The sequence below is a fragment of the Pantherophis guttatus genome, chromosome 1, assembly GCF_059756535.1.
Source record: "Pantherophis guttatus breed Tessera chromosome 1, ASM5975653v1, whole genome shotgun sequence".
Classification (NCBI taxonomy): domain Eukaryota; kingdom Metazoa; phylum Chordata; class Lepidosauria; order Squamata; family Colubridae; genus Pantherophis; species Pantherophis guttatus.
Genome location: NC_142063.1, coordinates 127787125 through 127806622, shown reverse-complemented (window position 1 = coordinate 127806622; position 19498 = coordinate 127787125). Strand labels below are relative to the sequence as shown.

At 37.8% G+C, this 19498-nt stretch overlaps 1 protein-coding gene across 8 annotated transcripts; it reads left to right on the top strand.

Moving 5' to 3' along the window:
* The first annotated feature begins 1521 nt into the window (after positions 1-1521).
* On the top strand, positions 1522-17638 carry CCDC14 (coiled-coil domain containing 14). Of its 8 annotated transcripts, none has more exons than XM_087881760.1 (14): positions 1524-1714; positions 1860-2055; positions 4743-4798; positions 6141-6213; positions 6934-7006; positions 7097-7237; positions 7760-8005; positions 8107-8192; positions 9176-9758; positions 11633-11771; positions 13092-13171; positions 14415-14633; positions 14734-14866; positions 16409-17638. In XM_087881760.1, exons 6-14 carry the CDS (start codon positions 7099-7101, stop codon positions 17388-17390), a joined length of 2607 nt encoding a protein of 868 aa, XP_087737886.1. In that variant the 5' UTR covers positions 1524-1714; positions 1860-2055; positions 4743-4798; positions 6141-6213; positions 6934-7006; positions 7097-7098; the 3' UTR covers positions 17391-17638. The 8 variants fall into 8 exon arrangements, with proteins under 8 accessions (XP_034278860.2, XP_087737886.1, XP_087737884.1 ...); XM_087881758.1 differs by having other exon boundaries at positions 8104-8192; XM_087881761.1 differs by lacking the exon at positions 1860-2055 and adding an exon at positions 3887-4018 and having other exon boundaries at positions 1534-1714.
* Positions 17639-19498: the final 1860 nt, after the last annotated feature.

Here is a 19498-nt window from a genome sequence, read left to right as displayed (position 1 = left end):
TTCATCTTTTGGTCTCAGTATTTCAGACTATACAAATAGGGATTTATATCCCTATCTTTACTTCCAGGAAGCTCCTTCTATTGCAGGGGTGTCAAACTCGATTTAATTGAGGTTTGACCTGGGAGGGGCGTGGGGCGTGGCCACAGTGGGCATGGCCAGGTCGACATCACTCATGTCGGGGGTGCCTGTGGAGAATATCTACTGGTACAGATTTAAGCTTTTGGTGTTGAAATATCATCCCTACTGATTCTTCATTTCTTTCTTTGGGATATTTCATTCACATTAGGCCCTTCCTTAAATGGTGAATTTGAGTTGCTAAACCACACACATTTGTGCTCCTGCCGAAGTCTGCTCAGTTTCTGTGGTCTGCTAGTAAAAGCGGCAGTCAATAATGAAAGGAAACAGGTCCATCTGCAAAAAGCAAAATCCCTTAAGTCAAGCTTAATTCCTAGTGACTTCATGGACACATCCCTGCAGTTCAGATGTGCTTTTAGCACTGCATTGTTCCAGAATTATTTTTTTTCCAGCTTTGTAGCCTACAGCCCCTGTCCATCCACAGGCTTACCAGATCTAACCTGCTTAACCTTTCAAGAACTGCTGCTACAGCCATCTACCTGCACACTATTTATTTTAACACTCTGCCTGTGGTTTAGCTCAGAAGTTAAGCATTAGTAAACATTACTTGTATTTAGATGGGGAATTCCAGCATTGTTGGGAAGTTCAAAAAAATATTCCCCAAAATGGCAGTGGCAAACCAATTTCCCAATGCTGTCAAAAAATCCACATGGATATAATCACTAGGCATCAAGCTTGATTTGAGGGCACATTTAACTTTTGAACACACCGTTTTGTTCCAAACTTCCCCCCAAAAGCTTAGGTGGAAACATTAAGAAAAACGTTCTCTGACAATTTAGATTTTAACAAAAGGTAAACCAATCTTATGGTATGTTTCAGTATTAGCAAAACCACTTTATTTTACATATTGAAAAGAATTGCTTTCTGGATTAATCTAATTAAGGGAAGCACTTTGAAACCTATGAACCCGCCTTTAGATTTAGAATAACTTTATTTTCACTTTGAATGTACACTAATCAACAGCATACAGCAACAGAACCCAGCTTTGGGTAACAACCTAATTTATCTTTTGGCAAAGGATAACAACGTCCTGGCCCCTTAAAGGGAAACAGCATGTTCGCATGCAGTAGCCCTACTGAATTCTTCCTAAAATTTCGCACCTCCATAGCTTTGCAACCATTCAGTGCATTACGACGTGAACTTCTATCGTTTTTCAATGGACACATACGAATCATTGTGGCTCTACATAACAGCAAGATCCATCCATATATATTCAGCCGGACAATTCATATTCCTATCATATATATTCGGACGGACAAGCCACCGCCTCTAAAAGCACACCGAGTTTGCACACCGCTGCTTCTATTGGCCCAACGTCACCGCGGTTTCCCACCAATAAGCGGCACGCGTAATCCCATTTCCCCGCCCACTCGCCCCGTTCCCGCTCCGTCGGCCGCCGTCTCGTAATGACGATGGGGGGGAAATGGGCGGGGCCTACCTTAGGCCCTTCCCCCTTAGAAGAGCCGTTGGGGCTGCCCATCGTGTCTAGGGACGCGGCGCGACCTCGCGGGAACCCCCACCCCCCTCCCCCTCACCAGGAGCTAGGATGGCGAGACCGGGCTGCTTGAAGCACCACAAGGTAAAAGCGCCAGAAATTGCAGGGCAGAATAACCCCGTTTTGGGAGAAAAACAAAAAGTGTGGTTGAAGATCTCTACCGAGTGCAAGGAAGACATATTTTGCTTTGTTTTTTTTCTCACTCCCCCCCATCCCCCTTTGGTTGCAGAAAGAGTGGCGGGTTTTCCAATATTTGAAGGGCTGCCACAAAAAAAAAGAGTGGGTCAAATTATTCTCCAAAGCAGCAGAGGGCAGGACAAGAAACAATGGATGGAAACTAATCAAAGAGAGAAGAAACCTGGAATTAAGGAGAAACTTCCTGACAGAACAATTAACCAGTGGAACAGAAGTTGCCTTCAGAAGTTGTAGGTGCTTTTATCAATGGAGGTTTTTAAGAAGTGACTGGACAGTCACTTGTCTGAAACGGTATAGGGCAGTGGTTCTCAACCTGTGGGTCGGGACCCCTTTGGGGGTCAAATGACCCTTTCACAGGGGTCACCTAGGACCATTGGAAAACACATATTTTCAATGGTTTTAGGAATAATTTTATTGTTGGGGGTCACCACAACATGAGGAACTGTATTAAAGGGTCCCAGCATTAGGAAGGTTGAGAACCACTGGTATAGGGTCTCCTGCTTGAGCAGGGGGCTGGACTAGAAGACCTCCAAGGTCCCTTCTAACTCTATTCTTTATATATGTAAGAATATATAGAAGGGAACTTGGGGTTCATCTTGTGTTTTCCTTAGGTTTTCCTTAACCTTAGGTGTGATTAAGGTATGTATATCTAGATTTTTAGAGAGAGAGAGACAGACAGACAGATATAGATGTCTAGTTTAATGAAAAGAAGGTCTAGGGGTGATATGGTAGCAGTGTTCCAATATCTAAGGGGCTGCCACAAAGAAGAGAAGGTCAACCTATTTTCCAAAGCACCAGAGGGCAATACAAGAAACAATGGATGCAAACTAATCAAGGAGAGAAGCAACCTAGAACAAAAAATTTCCTAACAATGAGAACAATTAACCAGTGTAACTACTTGTCTCCATAAATTGTGGGTGCTCCATCACTGGAGGTTTTTAAGAAGAGACTTGTCTGAAATGGTATAGTATCTCCTGCTTAAGCAGGAGGTTGGACTAGAAGACCTCCAAGGTCCCTTCCAGCTCTAGTCTATTCAATTTTTTGAGAACAAAAGGTAACTGAAAGTTCTGACTCCACCTGTTTTAATATCGGCAACATTGTGTTGCTAAAGTGCAGACAATTTGTAAGAACCAGGAATGACTTTTTGGACAGGATTGTGAAATTTCACCAGTTGGAAGCAAATTGTTGGACTCAAGTATATGGCACTTGCCTTTGGTTGGATCCCAAGATTCTGGTAAGAAAGAAAATAAAATCTACAACTGTGTTGATCTCTAGTGTCTACAATGAGGGGAGCAGAGAAAGGCCATTCAGACAAACATCTAGAAGTGGTACCAGTAGTTCAGACCATTTTATACAGGGACCTCCCAACAACCCTGTGAGATCAGAGACAGACTACTCCCAAGTCCCTGGTAACTTTGTCTGGTTGAGGGTGGATTTTTGACCCTTTAAATCATTGCATTTATCACATTGGAAATGAGGTTAAGTTAGGCACGACAACAGCAAAACCATGACAGTATTGTGACTGCCCTTTTTGTCCATGACATGACATGATACAGTTATACAAAAGGGGCACTGTTTGTGGCATGACATTACCAATCTATTTTTGTCATCCTGACAAAGGCAGCCAGCTCTTACAGAAACACATCACTTCATTAAGCTTGACTTTATCTGATTTAATTTAGACAGCGCCTCTCATCAATAAGGCAACTCTGATCAGCTTACAAAGAGTAAAAAAAATAAATATCAAAACAATTACAACTTTAAAAAGCTCTATAAGTTTGCTTTAGTTTTATGTAAAACCCCTGTTCATGTATATAAATTTACCACTTTTGTATCACATTTATTAATGTATTCATAAAGGAGCAGCTCTGAGAACCATTTGGACAACCTGAAATATTTTCATCCAGGATCCTTAAGGCTGTCAATACTAAAGATAGAAACAAACAGCTTTTTAAAGGGTTGTAGGGCATTTACATCCCACTTGTTGAAACACTAAATAGTACTGCTTATGCTACTTATGATTTCAACTACCTAAAATAAGTGTTGTTTATCTACATTCAGATCAGGAATTGCCAATATAAAAAAGCACAGTAAATCCTTTCCAGCTGCCTTTAAACCCCAGCTTCTACATCTGCAGAGTGACATTCTGGCATTAGTACCATCTGCATATCAGGCTCACCATTCCCTTTCTGGGTAATTTCATATTATCTAATATGAATATCACTATGTAGGTACAACCACATATTCTGAAAACTGCAAGCTCTATCATTTAAGTTGTACAATCAGAAATTGCAGAGTTGTTTTCTGAGGCTAAAAATAGGAAGGCCCAGAAAATTTCAGGAAACGTTTACCACATTCCTTGTGTTTTGTTTTGTTTTGTTTTGTTTTGTTTTGTTTTGTTTTGTTTTGTTTTGTTTTGTTTTGTTTTGTTTTGTTTTGTTTTGTTTTACCTCATATTTCCTCCTCTCCCACCCCAGGACTTCACATTTCTAGTTGTAGCATAGAGTATTTAGTGGAATTTGGTTGCCAATTCATATGTAATATCTGTTATACAAAATATTGTTATTCATACTGTTTGTGAAAATATGTTAATTTAAAATGAGAAACTTGTTTTAAATTCATCCCCTCTTGAGAAGTGAATTAAGTTAACCCATATTTATAGATATTCAGAGATGCTAAATAGCTACAGATTGTTGTATTTAGAGGTTACTTTGCATTATTATACTGTCATATGTTTCACTCTAGACCCATGCATTTTTAATTATTTACTATGCTGGCATGGAATTTTTCCTTCATAAAATATTTATTTTAAATAACTATGCCATTGTAAACAAATATGCCATTGTTTGCAAACCAGATGTAATGGTCTTGTTGGAAAATTTATATGAAAATGAGTCACTTCTCATACAATCAACAGGCATTGACTTCAGGAAGGTTGACTGGATCAACTAAACTGGCAAACAGGAAAAAACAGTAAGAATATATTCATTAATGATGATGATGATGATAATGATGCTATTTGTTCAATCATGTCCAATTCTTGGCAATTCTGTGGATCAGCTCTTTCCACATTTTCCAATCCTGTATGGCTCTTTCAATTTTTTTATGCTCTGACTAATGTCAGCTTTGAAGGTGTCTAGCTACCATGGTTTTTTGCAACCTCGCTGATCATTCCAAGCCTAACTGCCCTTTCTAATAAATTTGTTGGCATGACATAGCTGAAATAAGTAAGGTGAAATTTTGTGATGTTTCCTTCCAGGAATATGTCTGGTTTTATTTGCTCCAATGCTTGCTTATTTGTCACTTTTCTTGTCCCAGGAATGCACTGGAGTTTTTACCAACAATCTTCATTAGTATATATTGATATTATTGGCATGTAAAGCAGCTAATTGTTAGTATCCTAGGTCAGAGATGAAGCTATACTTATGTGTCCTGATCATTGGCTGTGTTAGATTAAAATGCTAGTATGAAATCCAACAATATTTCCAGGAGTATTACTTCCCCAGGCTTGCTTCTGATATCGTTCCTATTTAGCAAAATTCCAGTTTTTGTAGATAACAAAGGCTTAAGATTCATTAACAAAATACATTTTGCTCATCATTTCTTTGTGGCTCTTCCAAGTGATAAAAGTGATGAAGAACTTGTTCAACTTTAGCCTCTCTAGCTATACTGACACTGGCAAAGATGCAATCATAATATATGTTGAGAACAGGGCGCCAAACTGGAGAAGACTGTAAAGAGTTTCCCATGTACATAAAACCTGTACCTTTCAAGATTCTAAACTATCCAGAAAATCTTGATAGATACACAATACTATCTGCTATAGATGGTCCTCTTCTTGATAAGCGTGTTTATGTAGTACACAATGTAGAATGCTTGAAAAGATATTACAATACCTTCAGAGTTCAGACTATTGTTCTAATATAATTGCTTACAGAGCTCCTTCTGCAATTGAATTTTAGTATGTCTAATTTCCTAATAATAAATGTTATTTTATTTATTTAAATCCCACCTTTATTATTTTTACAAATAACATGAGGTGGCAAACAAATCAAATGCACCTTCCTCCTCCTATTTTCCCCAGAACAATAGCACTGGGAGGTGGGTAGGGCTGAGAGAGAATGACTGGCCTAAAATCACACACACACACACACACACCCGGCTTTCATAGTTAAGGTGGGACTTGAACTCACAGTCTCCCATTTTCTAGCCTGGTGTCTTAACCACTGGATCAAGCTGGTTCTCTATAATAATTACAAACTATACTTTGGTAGCCTGTTGAACAATTTATTGGGATATCATTTCTATATTTCAGGATTGCTCCCAAAAAAGTGGCATATACAGAACCTGATGGCTATTCCCTGTATTCCACAGATTCAGAGGATCAGGTAAAAAGAGAAAGTGATGCAAAAATCTATCCTGAGAATTTTGTTTGCAACCTTTTCATCTATGTTATATTTTATAACTCATACAGGGTATCATAGATGTACATTGGTTTAATTAAAGGTAATGTTTAAATTAAGAGACTGCACTCTCTCTTTTTGTTTCTGCAACATATGTCCTTTATGAAAAGTGAAAATTAGAAGTAGGATAGAAAGAGTATTAATGTTTTTGAATTTGGATTTTGGCAAAAATCTCTGAGAATACCATGGATAACTAAGAATTGTTTGTATACAATAGACATGCATGTGTTAAAAGGAATTTTGAGGTTTTTTTATTTAGTACATGTGTTTTAAACAAAATTTTTGTTTAGTACACAATATCTATATATCCCTTTTCTAGACTGCATTATCTTAAACATTTGATTTCAACTATATAATTGGATTCTCTTTCTCTCTCTAAATAAAAGAATCATGCAAACAGGAATTAAAGTAATCCAAAAATGAATATTCTTTGTCTGGCTCTTTTTTCCTATCACTTTTCCTTACTGAATACTATAAACAATTTGAAGTTTCATCAGAATCAGATCCTGGAACTCAACTAATTTAATGGAAGAATGTTTTTATTGTTAGAATATTCACTAGCTTTGAGAATAAAGATAAATTAATGATTAATTGCTTCCTATGCTAGAAACTGCTGTTTGTAATCTTCTTAATATCTTTTCTGAGGTTGCAAATATTCATCATGGCCTTGATCGCTGTGCATCTTTGTTAAGGGACATTCTTCAGAATGAGTCCCAAGGTAACGATCCTTTTCATTACTTGAATATAAAATTCATATCTTTGATAGCTTACCTTGTGGCTTAAATGGTATTTTTTCAAATGATGCTAGGAATGGTGGGCAGCTCTCAAAAAGCAGTGAAAACAACTACTTTCAAAGCAGCTTCCATACCTTTGCTGAATAAAATGGGTGGTGCTAAAAAGAGAGGTGTAAAGAAAAAAACTCTTTCAGCAAATGTGCAAAAAGAAACAGGTATGCACTTTTTCTTTAAATTTTTTTTTTTTAACTATGCGTTTATCTCATTCATCATTCATTCATCATTCTGCTTCAATTACGTAATAGTTATAAGATGTAATTTTTGCCTCCAAAACCTGAATGTCTAGTTTTGTCTATAGATAACATACCATTGAAAATAATCGATAAGGGTTTTTTTTTTTACAATCTGTTTCATGAACGTGTTCCTTCATCCACCAACTGAATATGTTTTGTATTTATCGGAAAGGGTTAAGCGAGAATGTTAAACTAGATGTAAATCACCATATAACAGTCATAATTCTTGGTTTATGTCTTACCAAAGTTAATGATGGTTTCTGCTTTATAAACATGTTACTTCAAGCTTTTTTAACCATAGCTACAAATCCATAGCTGTATTTATTTAAAAAAAAACTTGCAATAACAGGATTCTCAAACCCAAACAATTAGTTCTGCATCTGGATAATATTAAAGGTATTAACAAGCTAAATATTTTCCATTCTGTTTGTTTTTTTTCCCCAGCATCTGAGTTAAAGAGAAAGATAGTTTCAGGTAATGAAACTGCTGCTGAAAAAGATGTAACTCCTTTAAGCACCAAACAAGCCTTTGTTGTTAAATCGATTCATGGACCTTGCACTCAGCATTCTCCTGTAATGCACCAGAAATTGTGTGAGCATGCACAGTCCCAAAGGCCTTTGTTAAATAGCCACACTCCAGTGAAATCCAGCGATATGCCTGATGTCCCACTTTCCATCATTCCTGAAGAGGGTAAGTGGGGAGGCAGTTTGGCTGTCGTTATGCACTGTGTTCATTTGTTCAAATTAACCTTAGTGTTGTTAACTGTTCGCTGATTGTCCTCCTTTTAGCAGCATATCAACCATTCAACGGCCATTTACCTACCTCCACACCAGCACTATCCCCACAGCAGACAGTTAATCCTTCTGTCGTTCACCCTGTAAGTACCCTGCTGGAAGTAAATGGTCAAATTTATATTTTCCCTGTTTTATCCTAAACATGTTGCTAAGAGCAAAATGAACTGCTGTAAAGCAGTGAACACTAGTCATGACTGAACTTGTGATTGAATTTGGGGTGGGTAAAGAAAAAAGGCACTTGAACTTTAGTTCCTTTGGACTTTGGTCCACAAGTTGAGCAGATACTGTATCTTTATCTTCAGATGAGAAGCAACGGGGATACATTTTATTTTAAATTCAACATGTTCTCTTAAGCAGAAATCCAGCTGTTCCCAGTACCTAAGTTGTTTTGAGGCCCTTTGTATTTATTTATTTGTTCCTGAGTGTTTGCTTTCCCCCCCAGTTTGTCTAAATTCTGCAACTTCTTAAAGATGCGCAAATTGAATTTGTGGGTTACCTCTTGTACAAATTTTCTTGCCTCTTCAGTTCTGATCATTACAATTGAAGGAAATGGGGGAGAGATAGCAAAACTATTTTTTTAAAAAAACACTTGCCTATTCCCATTTTCTCTATTCCATGTCATCTATTTTTGCCCTGGAGACAAAAATCAAGTCATTGTTTTTTTCTTTGTTGTACACACGAGTAAAAGATAATGTTGTGCTATTGTAGAAGAACCAGCATTTTTCAAAGTTCTCTTTAATTTGCAACAGTACTGAAATTCCCATACATATTTGCCATTTCTACTATTTCTACTATTGAACATTCCCAAGTTTAATTAGTTACTAAAGAAAACTGTTTCCTAGCATGCATTATTCTCTGGGTATTGGACCGTTGTTATATTCTTTAATACCAACTTGTTTGCTCATGCAATAGGTTCTTAAGGTGGGGAAAACCTTACACTCCATTCCCTTTTAAAATTGTAGTTAATTGTAAGAATGTAATTTGAATTGTAATTAACTTACAAGAATATAAGTTCAATATGATTTCAGCATGGAAGAACATTGCTTTGTATGTATACTTGTCACAGGGCCTTCCTGTGGACACCTGCAACCAGTGTGTCTCACGAATGGGGCCGGTCCTTGTATCCGGAGGCTTAAGGACTTCCGCTTCTGTGGCTCAGACACAACCATCAGCTTTGTGCTCTGCTCCACACCACGTGGCTCCCTCTGGTCCAAGCAACCTCCCATCCTCAGCCATCCTCGCTCCATCTCCTGGCAGAGAGGCCATGTCACAAGGAATCCACGAAGAACAGTTTAATGAGGCAGAGTTGATCAGATGCATTCAGGCACAGCTGGCTCTGTTGCAGGCACGGGAAAGGGAGCGTGAGCTGAAGGAGGCTGGCAGAAATTGCCCAGATGTTGACCCGGTGCAATCCAAGTCACCCATTTCCAAAGAACCGGAGATATCTGAAGAATACAATGAAGGCGCTTTAAGTGAAGAGGGTACCTTAGATGGCATTGATATGGCACCTGTGAGAGATACAAGCTGTCAAACTAGTTTCAGCACAGAAATCTTAAAGCCTCAAAACAACAGCCTGCAGAAAAGAGTCCAAAAAGTAAAAACTGTGAAGTATCTTTTGGCAGAGCTCAAGGCCTTGCTAACTGACCATGGTAATATGATTGTTCTTATTATGATTTGCTGGGAGGGACACTTTGTGATGTGAATATGATCAGTCCCCAGGTGGCCTAGTAGTGTCACTTGCTGACTTGGTTAGAGATGGTTTGAAGGTGCTCATGGTGTAGTAGCTAAGGTGCTGGCCTAGAAACCAGGAGAGACTGAGTTTTAGCCCTTCTTTAAGCATGAAAGTCAGCTGGATGACTGGGCCAGTCTCCTTCCCTCCCTCCCTCCCTCCCCCTCTCTTTTTCTCCCTCTCCCTTAGTTCAATCTAGCTCACAAGGTAGTTGTGGAAAAAATACGCAGGAGTTCAAGTAGTCCTTGATTTAACAACAGTTTTTTTAGTGACCATTCAGAATAACAGCGGCACTGAAAAATATGATTTATGACCATTTTTCACAATTACGACCGTTGTAGCATCCCATGATCACATAATCAGAATTCAGATGCTTGGCAACTGGTCCATGTTTATGATGGGTGCAGTGTCCCAAGGTCATGTGATTACCTTTTGCAACCTTCTGACCAGCAAAGACAGTGGGGAAGCCAAATTCACTTAACAGCTAGGTTACTAATTTATCAACTGAAGTGATTCACTTAACTGGCAAGAAAGATCATAAAATGGGACAAAATTCAACAGATATTTCACTTAATTACAGAAATTTTGGGCTCAATTGTTGTTGCAAGTTGAGGACTACCTATATTAGAGATGTTCACTGCTTATATAAAGGTGAGATAAAATTATAATGATATTGTCATCATCATATGAGAGCAACTCACTTACCACAGAAAAAGTCCTCAGTTTAATGTGAGTAGAAAATGCTGCCAAACATGATAACCTCAAAATAAACACTGATTAAACAGCAGAATCTTTTGATAAGTTAGCATTCTGGATTAAACATAGTCTTTGATCATTTTTATCTTGCTTTGCAGCAAAATAGCCAGTGTAATGGATATTAAGTTGTTGTACTAAAATCAGGGAGATCCAAATTAAAGTCCATCCTCAAAAGGGAAGCACTGTGAGTGCCTTTAGGCCAATCGTGACCGCTTAGCCCAATCTACCCCATATTGTTGCATCAAGAAACACAAATTTGTTAATGCAAAATAAGCTTCAGTTTAACTTTCCTAATTTGATTTCCTTATTTTGAGATTACTTACTTGTAATCTTACCAAAATAATTTTGGGTTATTTGTTGATTTAATAATCTTGTTTAAATCCATCCATCATAAATCACTTTCTAGTAAATATGACAATTGCAGCATTTTTAAAAACTTGATGAGGATTGGAAATAGGCAATTACAAACATTAACTTTGCTCCTGTCTTGCCCTGCTCTGGGCAAACCAATGAACCATGAGGATTTTATATCACCAAAACAAATATTTTGAACTTTTGCACTTTTGAATGCACCTTTACTTTCCCATTGGTTTTTCATGGTCTACAAAAATGAATCATTATAGAAGTAAAGACTGTTGAGATTTTAGCCTATGTTGTTGGGTCATGTTTCCAATCTTACATTTTGTTCAAGAAGTCACAGTTCTGTGATGTTTTTACCATTCTGAAATAAAAAGTATAAGGCAGTGAGGGAGTGTTGAAGCCTCAAATAAGAACTGTCAATGCTATAAATGAAATCTGTCACATTTCTTGGTCCTCATCTTAAAGCAACCTATTTGAAGAGTGGGCCCTGTTTTTCATATTTTAAATGGCAGTTGATGGAGAAACCCAACAGATGCCAAGAATCATGCCCTTGGAAACCTGCTCAGCCTGTTCATATTAGGATGATAAACTTGATTGTCTACAATAATACTTTCTGAAGAATGGCTATTTGGGTATCTGTGAAAATACATTTTTTCTTGTTTTCCTCTCTCACCGAAGATTCAGAAACATTAGGGGTGCTAGATGAAATAGATGACACCACATCACTCTTGCCTGCAGCTGTTGAGAATACAAATGTACAAGCTGAAATAGCACTTGCCCTTCAGCCTCTCAGAAGTGAAAACGCCCAGTTGCGCAGGTCAGTAAACAAGAGAAAAAACATGGTACTTAAGGCGACAGTGGTGGTTCGCCAGATTGCAAACTCAGTCTAATTATAATACAGTGAGCATTGTGTTGGGATTCTGAATACATAAATACTTTGCTATTTTGGCTTGATGTCAAGCACTTTTTAAAAATTGAAAATCAAATATCACATCTGGACTGAATCCATATCTTCTTGAGCACAGCAACAAATCTACTCCCTGATTTTCCTCTTCTCAGAATAAAACATAATCCAGGGCACATTTTGACAATGGCAGATATGCGATAAATGGGGTGGGAGGCTTTGGTGTTTGACTCTATATATTATGCTGGTGAGAAGAAAAGCGGCACCACTGCATTCAATGACTGAGGTCTGTCCTCAGTTCAGAGTCATCCTTGTAGTGAACCACCCAAGTTGCTGCAGTTTTAACTTTCCAGACAAGTAACAAGAACATGGAGATAGAGTTGTTCAGGCCCCAATTGGATAGTCCAGCAGCTGCTCAGGGAGATGGAAGGAGAGCAAGGTGGGGTTGAATGCCAATCAGACTGCTTTCAAAGAGGTTATTTCCAACATAACATTTCCAACTTTTGGGAACATTGTGGAAGTGAGTGAGCATCCAAGCACCAGTCATGTCAGATTTAGAGGGAGTTGCCATCAGGCTTGGGAGACACCGGGGTCACTGCTATCTGAAGATGACAACAGAATGGGTATTAAGATTTGGGAGAATAATATTCTCCATCTGCAAGTGGATAGCCGATTCTACTTTTCTTGAAAGACTTGAAATAGATCCTATATGGTAAAGGAGTAGGGTTCTTTTAAACCTTTGGTTTGAAGTGTGGGCTGATGGGGAGGAAGGTCATTGCAGTGGCTGGACTTTAATCGCTTTCTCAGTTATACACCCACACACATACCTGATGGAGAAAGGGAATTTAGGCCACAAGGAGATTCCATCCACCAAGAACAGGCTTGATTTTCTTAACTCAAGTAGTTAGGAAATGGTTCGCTTCCAGACTCAAGAAGTGGGTCATTTCAATTGGATCCAGGCCTTTAAGTGGAGTGGGAGAGTTTAATACAACCGCACTAGAAAATGGGAGGCAGGATTTTAATATGAACAGGCCAATTATCCCAATGGAAGCTTTCTGCCAAAAGAAGGTGATTACTGCAGAAAGAAAGTTTATCTCAGGATGGGCAGACTTTACCTTTTTTCAGTCAAAGTGAGGAAAAAGTGCTTCGTGGGGTCACTTTTAAAGCTGCATCCAAGTAACAAATCTATTTGTTAACAAAGAAAGTATTTGTTTAAAAATCCTCTTATTGTAGACGATTGAGAATTTTGAACCAACAGCTGAAGGAACAAAACAGAGCTGAAAAGGAATATAGCCTGGATAGCAACTTTGAAGGTAAGTAGCAAGATATAAATGTTTAAGCATGTATTAAAATCACTTTCAATAGCATCTGAGAACTGGAAATATTTTGACATATTTCCAGAAACGGTTCTTCTTTTCTGGAATATGGACTGATCCTCTGTGCTTCTCTGTACTTAGTTATTATACTAGTTACATTAAAGCCATACATCATAGACGGTTCCCCTCTTCTCTCTTTCCCACTTTTATCTTCATATCTTGTTTGTGGCCCACAGTAGCACTGACGGCATATTTTAAGGCCAATCGGCATTTTTATTCCAAATATGATAATTGTGTTTTCTCTGCAAAGGTGATGGAAATATTTTATTAAGGGTTCAGCTAGATTGGAAAGACAATGGAGTTAACACTCTGGCCCCACTTGTTTTTCCTAATTTACATGAATCTCAGTGATCTCAAAGAATTCTGTATTTATATATGTCTAACTGTGAGGGCAGCTGGCCAAACATAGTGGGACTGGGTTGTTTTCTAGTTATGGGTTGTATAGAGAGAGATACTCAAGATCAAGTAAAAGCAAGTGTTCTTCAGAGTTCTGGATGAGTGTATGATGATTAGAGACAATAGAGACTGCAGGTATGACCTTATTCTTCACCCAGTTTAAAAACCTCTTTGTGTTTGGATATGAACAAAGCAATAATATCTACTAATAGCTTTTTATAAATTACCTTCAGAGTAACTATAGTCCTTGACTACAAACCTTGCTAGTGTAATACAGAATATGAATATCTGCAAGATGCATTGAAAATAGCAAAAAGAGTAGTTGATTGTCACTTGTCATACTGTCTTGACTTGCATTGAATGTCATTGGCAAATTGTGTCATTCCAGAGATTAGGCATAAAATATTGGCTGCATAGTATTTTATATTGTTTTACTACCTCCCTCTCATAAAATGTAAGGTGATGTACCAAGAAATATAATAACAATAAAATACAACCATAAATCCTCAACCATAAAAGAGCCTGCAATTCATTATTTATGATACATACTGCTAAAAGTTGCCCCCTCCCCAGGCAACAAATACTCATTATTGCCACTGCCTTCTGAAATGCCAGAAGTCTAGAGTCAGGTGTATTGCTGGAGCAATGTATTTCATTCAGACTTAAGAGCCCTACAGTAACACATCTCAGAGGTTAGAAGAAAGTTCCTTTTTTTTTTTCAGTCAAGTGAAATATTTGTCCATGGACCATATTTCTGAAAGAACTCTATTTTTTCCTCCTATAGTTGTGTCCCTCCAGTCTTTGAATATGACATTGCAGAGTCAGTTGAATGAATCCATGAGAAGCATTGAGTTGTTGCAGGATAAAAATGAAGAATTCATTAAAATCCTAGAAAGCCAAAAAGAAGAAAATAAAAGGCTAACTAGACAAATCCACGAGAAAGAACAAGAGCTGCTTGAAAAGAAACAACAGTGTGATATTGACTCAACCAAACTCAAAATTGGTGTGTACGTTGGCAAATTGGGGGGTGGGGGGGGTTTCCAATCTTTGTGCATTATCATTATCATGGAAATTAAATTTCATTGGTTATTAATATATTCTAGAAGCAGATGAAATGTTGACCAATGTGAAGACTTACCAGTACAGGTTAGAAGCCGCTGAGAAAGAAAACCAGATTTTGGGGATAACATTGCGTCAGCGAGATGCAGAAGTGAATAGACTGCGTGAATTGACCTGGTACTGTTAACCTTGTTTATTTCTCTTAGTGTTTCAAATCCACGTAGCAAAATTGTACACTGCCTCAGAGATTTAGAACAATAAATTGAGAAATGCATCTTTGAAAAAACATTGAATACCTCAATAAATTTAGATTTGGGGAAGGAAAAGCTACCAAATGGAATAATATTTGATTTCTTTATTTCACATTCTAAACACTTGGACAATATCTCAGAATTATTGGTGGAGGATGGGAAATATTACTTATTTTACTCATATATGAATTCTTGATATAATAGTCAGCCACAAGGTGGTGGCAGTGACTCATGCAGAAAATTGAAACCTAATTTATTGAGAAAAAGAGAAAACTTTTGTGATAATAGTGTATATTAATACTACTACGTTGTGGATTTTAGTCCCTATTTTATTTCCAATAGAGGTATATTACTTAATGCTGTCAAGTGGTATTATAATTCTCCAAGGCTCTCACAGTGCACATTGTAGCCCCAGTTAGATGGAAAATCCTCTCTGGAAGTGATCCTGCATACAGTTCTTTATTTTGACTCGAACATTGGGGATACAGTTGCAACAAAAAGTATGTGAAAAACTCCACGTAATCCCAAGGGGTTCACATACTTTTTCTTGCAACTGTATATTAATCAAGCCTATTCTAAAGGTTACAATATTAGCAATTCTAGAGGACTAGTAGAAAGGCTGAAGGAAGCATGTGCATTAAATGGAAAATGGCTTTAATTATATCTGATAGTGAGATACATAACCAAATATTATTAAAGGACCAGATTAACTTGTATTTACTTTTTTATAAAACAGAAACATTTCATGTCTTCATAACTGGTTTATAAACTAATTTATGAACTTGTTTCTAGCCATGGTTCACCCTGAATTTCAACCTTATTTTGTTCTCTTGAAGATCAGCATAGGTAATTCTCTATGGGTGGTGTGGTGTTAAGATGTTAGATAAGGAACTCCTACAGGAGAGGCAAAATAAAAGATAAATAAAATAAATAAATAGACTAATATATATTGTTCTATGAGAAAGATGGGGAATTGTGAGTAGTATAAATCCTTTACCTGATGTTTTTGCACCTAGAGTGCCTGGCCAACATTCAACAGGAAAACCACAAATTATTGACTGAAAATTCTCCTATGTGGTTTAGCTCCAAAAAGGTGCAAAATATTTTTGTTAAAATTCTATTTTTTTGCACTACAATACCATGAAGCAGCAAAACAAGGCTGGAGAACCGCTACCATCTTGGCATCCCTGAATACATTTTCTCCAGCCCTTAGAGATGAGGGAAGATAGAAAGAAAAGCGCAACCCTGGCTGTAAAATGGTTTCCCGTTCTCCTCAGTGGAATGTACTTAGAGTTATATGCCCTGATACTTCAAGTATCAATTAGATTATACCCTACTGGAATACATATCTATTCAGAAATGAGCCTAATTAGTGGTGCTAAGATTGTATCTTGGCTTTTCAGATATGTACAAGCCTTTACACCTTTGTCTCATTTTGACATCATGTCTTGACATCTGTGCTTTACAGGGCTCTTCAAGGGAGTATGTCCAAACTACTGTCGGACCTCACTGGGGATATGGTGAAGCCCAGACAAGTCAGCAGTCTATCGAAAGCTCTCTTGGAAATTCATGAGAAACAATTGCAGCCTGATGCATACCCTCTAAGTGATTCCATAATAAACTATCTAAAAAAATTAGAAATGGATCCTGTTCTGACCAGCATGGAGCCCCTCTTAAGTGAGGGTGAGATACAAGAGCCCAAGCAAGTATTTGATGTGAGGGCAGATGAGCATCCTGCCCAAGAGAGTCAGGTGGTAGCAGAGGAAACTGTGGCTTCAAGAAATCTTTCTGTCTTCCAAAAGCTTGATGCAGAAGCAGCCAGCTGCTTAAGCACTTTAGGGGGTCCTGAGCTGGATGAGACTATTTACATTCCACTGAGTAGCAGTCCATCTCAGAAACCAGTCACAACAACTGAAAGGAAAACAGTCATACAACAGAACCCGATTCCCCACAAACTCGAGTGTGGCTCTAAGCAGCCAAGCAAGGTTGGGATGCTGAGCAACACCAAGATCGGTGATAAGTTCTATGGTAGCTTTGGTCGAAAAATGACTGTTGAAAATAAATCTGAAACTCTGGGGAGGATAGAGAAGCTGGAAAGCGAGAGACTCCAAATGCAGCCAAAAGAAAGAAGTAATGGGTCTGCTAATGTGATTTTGAACAATCCAGACAGACTTCAGCCTGATAAACACTGTTATGCTCAAAAAGGAAATGGGCAGAAGAACCCTGGAATTTCTGCTTCTGACTCCAGTTTTTCAACTCTTGACTGGATGTCAGGAAAATCTGAGTGGACTATATCTTCCTTTTCAACGTTCACATCCAGAGATGAAGAAGACTTCAAAAATGGATTAGCAGCCTTGGATGCCAACATAGCAAGACTGCAAAAGACGTTGCAGAATAGCTTGAAAAAACAAGGAGACTTTGAAAGTACTTCAATAGTTCAGAATAACTAGGAAATACAGTATGTACTTTTTAAAAACCCTAGTGATTTGTAACCTTTTTTATTTTTTGTATGTTATCTTTCAAAACTTTGTCAGTGAATATCTTACTAATAAATTAACAGCTGTTAATTAAAAGGCTGTTTCATCACTAAAAACACTGATAAAATAAATCAAGGGTGAATTTCAAATGGATCTGCAAATTTTAATATTTAAAGATACACGATTGCTTTGAAATGTATTATTAAAGGAATAGAACCTGTTTTTCTTGTGGCTTTCATGAATGATTGATAAAGGCCAAACAAAAAGTGTGTAATATTTTTTTCTAGAATGTGCATATTGGAAATATGTTGCCATGGATGTCATAATAGAGAAGTTTTAATCTTACAACCTGTTGATTTGGCTAATAAGATTTTGGTCCATAACTTAAATGCAGTCTTGCAAATACATTGCCCTTTCATATTTATATGCTTAGAATCAGAGATGGGAGAGGACAAATATTTCATCTAGTCCACAAATGTTTGCATACACATGCACTCACATACTCTGTGCAGGGTTCTCTACAGATGATTTTTGCAAATTGTGCAAAAGATTATCATCTCCCTGAAGACTTCTAATAAAAAAGAACTCAGTATGTCATGGAGCAGCCTCTTCCACTGGCTTCCACTGGTATTATCAAGATGCTCCTCCTGATATCCAACTATGAACATCTTTTCTTGTACTTTGTTGATTTTAATTCTACCCTCTAAGTCAATAAAGTCCACTCCTTCTGTGTTACTCTTAAAATATTTGAAGATTGTAATCATACCTGCCTTATCACCGGCTAATCCTTTCAACCCAGAAGCGCCTTAAATGGTGCTTCCGACATGAACGGGACAGGGAGCATATCTGCCTTTGGTCATTTTTCTGTAGGTTAAAAAACATCCAAATCTTTTGCCCTTCCTCTGGCTTGGTTTCCAGACCTTTGTCCATCTCGACAACTCCCCTCTGAATTTTCTCCAGTTTTTCATCTGATTGAAGCCTGGTGCTCAGGATCAGACACAATTTCTGGAGGCTGGAAACTAAAGCACAACACAATTTCTTCCAGCAAACTGGACTCTTATGTTTCTGCTAATGCAGCATTTATCATTTTAGCATCTGCATCAAACTGCTGGCTAATTTTAATTTCTAGTCAACAAGGACCCTCAGATCCCCTTCATAATATATGACTACGAAGCTCCTTCCTATATTTGCGCCTTACATTTCTCATACCCATTTTGTATCTTCTACCCTATTCCTATCAGCTCCCTGTTCAAGACTGTTTGGATCTTTTAAAATTTCAACCACTCCTCCCAATTTTGTGTCATCTGCAGACTTTATAAGTATTCCCTTAACTCCAGGTGACTGATAAAAATGTTGAATAGCTGAGGACAGAATAGCCCAATGGCACTCCATTCAGCAATTCCACTGCATCTTAAATAGAGACATTAATAAATACTTTAGAGTTTAGTAATTTAGTCAATAGTGAGTCCATTTCCCAATAGTATCATCTATTCCATATTTTATGAAAGAGCATTAGAAGGCACCATGTCAAAGAGAGAGAGAACAAACCCATGCTGGTTCCTGTGAATTGTTGCATCCTTATCTAAGCACTGATAAATGTGCTGCTTGCTAATCTGTTTAGATGCCTTAATCCAGTATGGTCATTATGCTGACAGGTTTGTAATTTCCCAGCTACTCCTGACTGGTGATTTAAGCAATTGTAGAGTTCCACTAATTCTTAATAGAGGAAAATGTCCTTCAGCTTGACAGCTAGGAGTGTAATTATTTCCATCTTTGCTCATGGATGCCTAATCTGCATCTATGCCCAGAAGCACCAACCCAATCCTATCCATAGTGAAACTATACTTAACAAAAATCACCTTCAAAAATATTTCACCAGCATCAGCCATAATTGTATCACCTTGTTAGAAACAGTCACAATGGGCTCTTCCTCTGAAAACTAAAATGTCGGACAATTCCACTTGGGTTTTTGGTGCTAAATATAGAAATCAAGAATTTAGCACACCTTCATTAACTTCTGTTTGCAGTTCAGAGTCCATGGGATTACCACTAATCTCTTCAGACTGCTTTGTCTTCTCTAA

Bases quoted from the DNA above. Each gene is read 5' to 3' on its own strand.
- CCDC14 (XM_034422962.3), top strand. From the start codon at position 1,682: ATGGCGAGACCGGGCTGCTTGAAGCACCACAAG. The intron at 1,715-4,742 runs GTAAAAGCGCCA...TACAATCAACAG, and splicing joins GCTGCTTGAAGCACCACAAG to GCATTGACTTCAGGAAGGTT. The intron at 13,172-14,414 runs GTAAGTAGCAAG...TTCCTCCTATAG, and splicing joins CCTGGATAGCAACTTTGAAG to TTGTGTCCCTCCAGTCTTTG.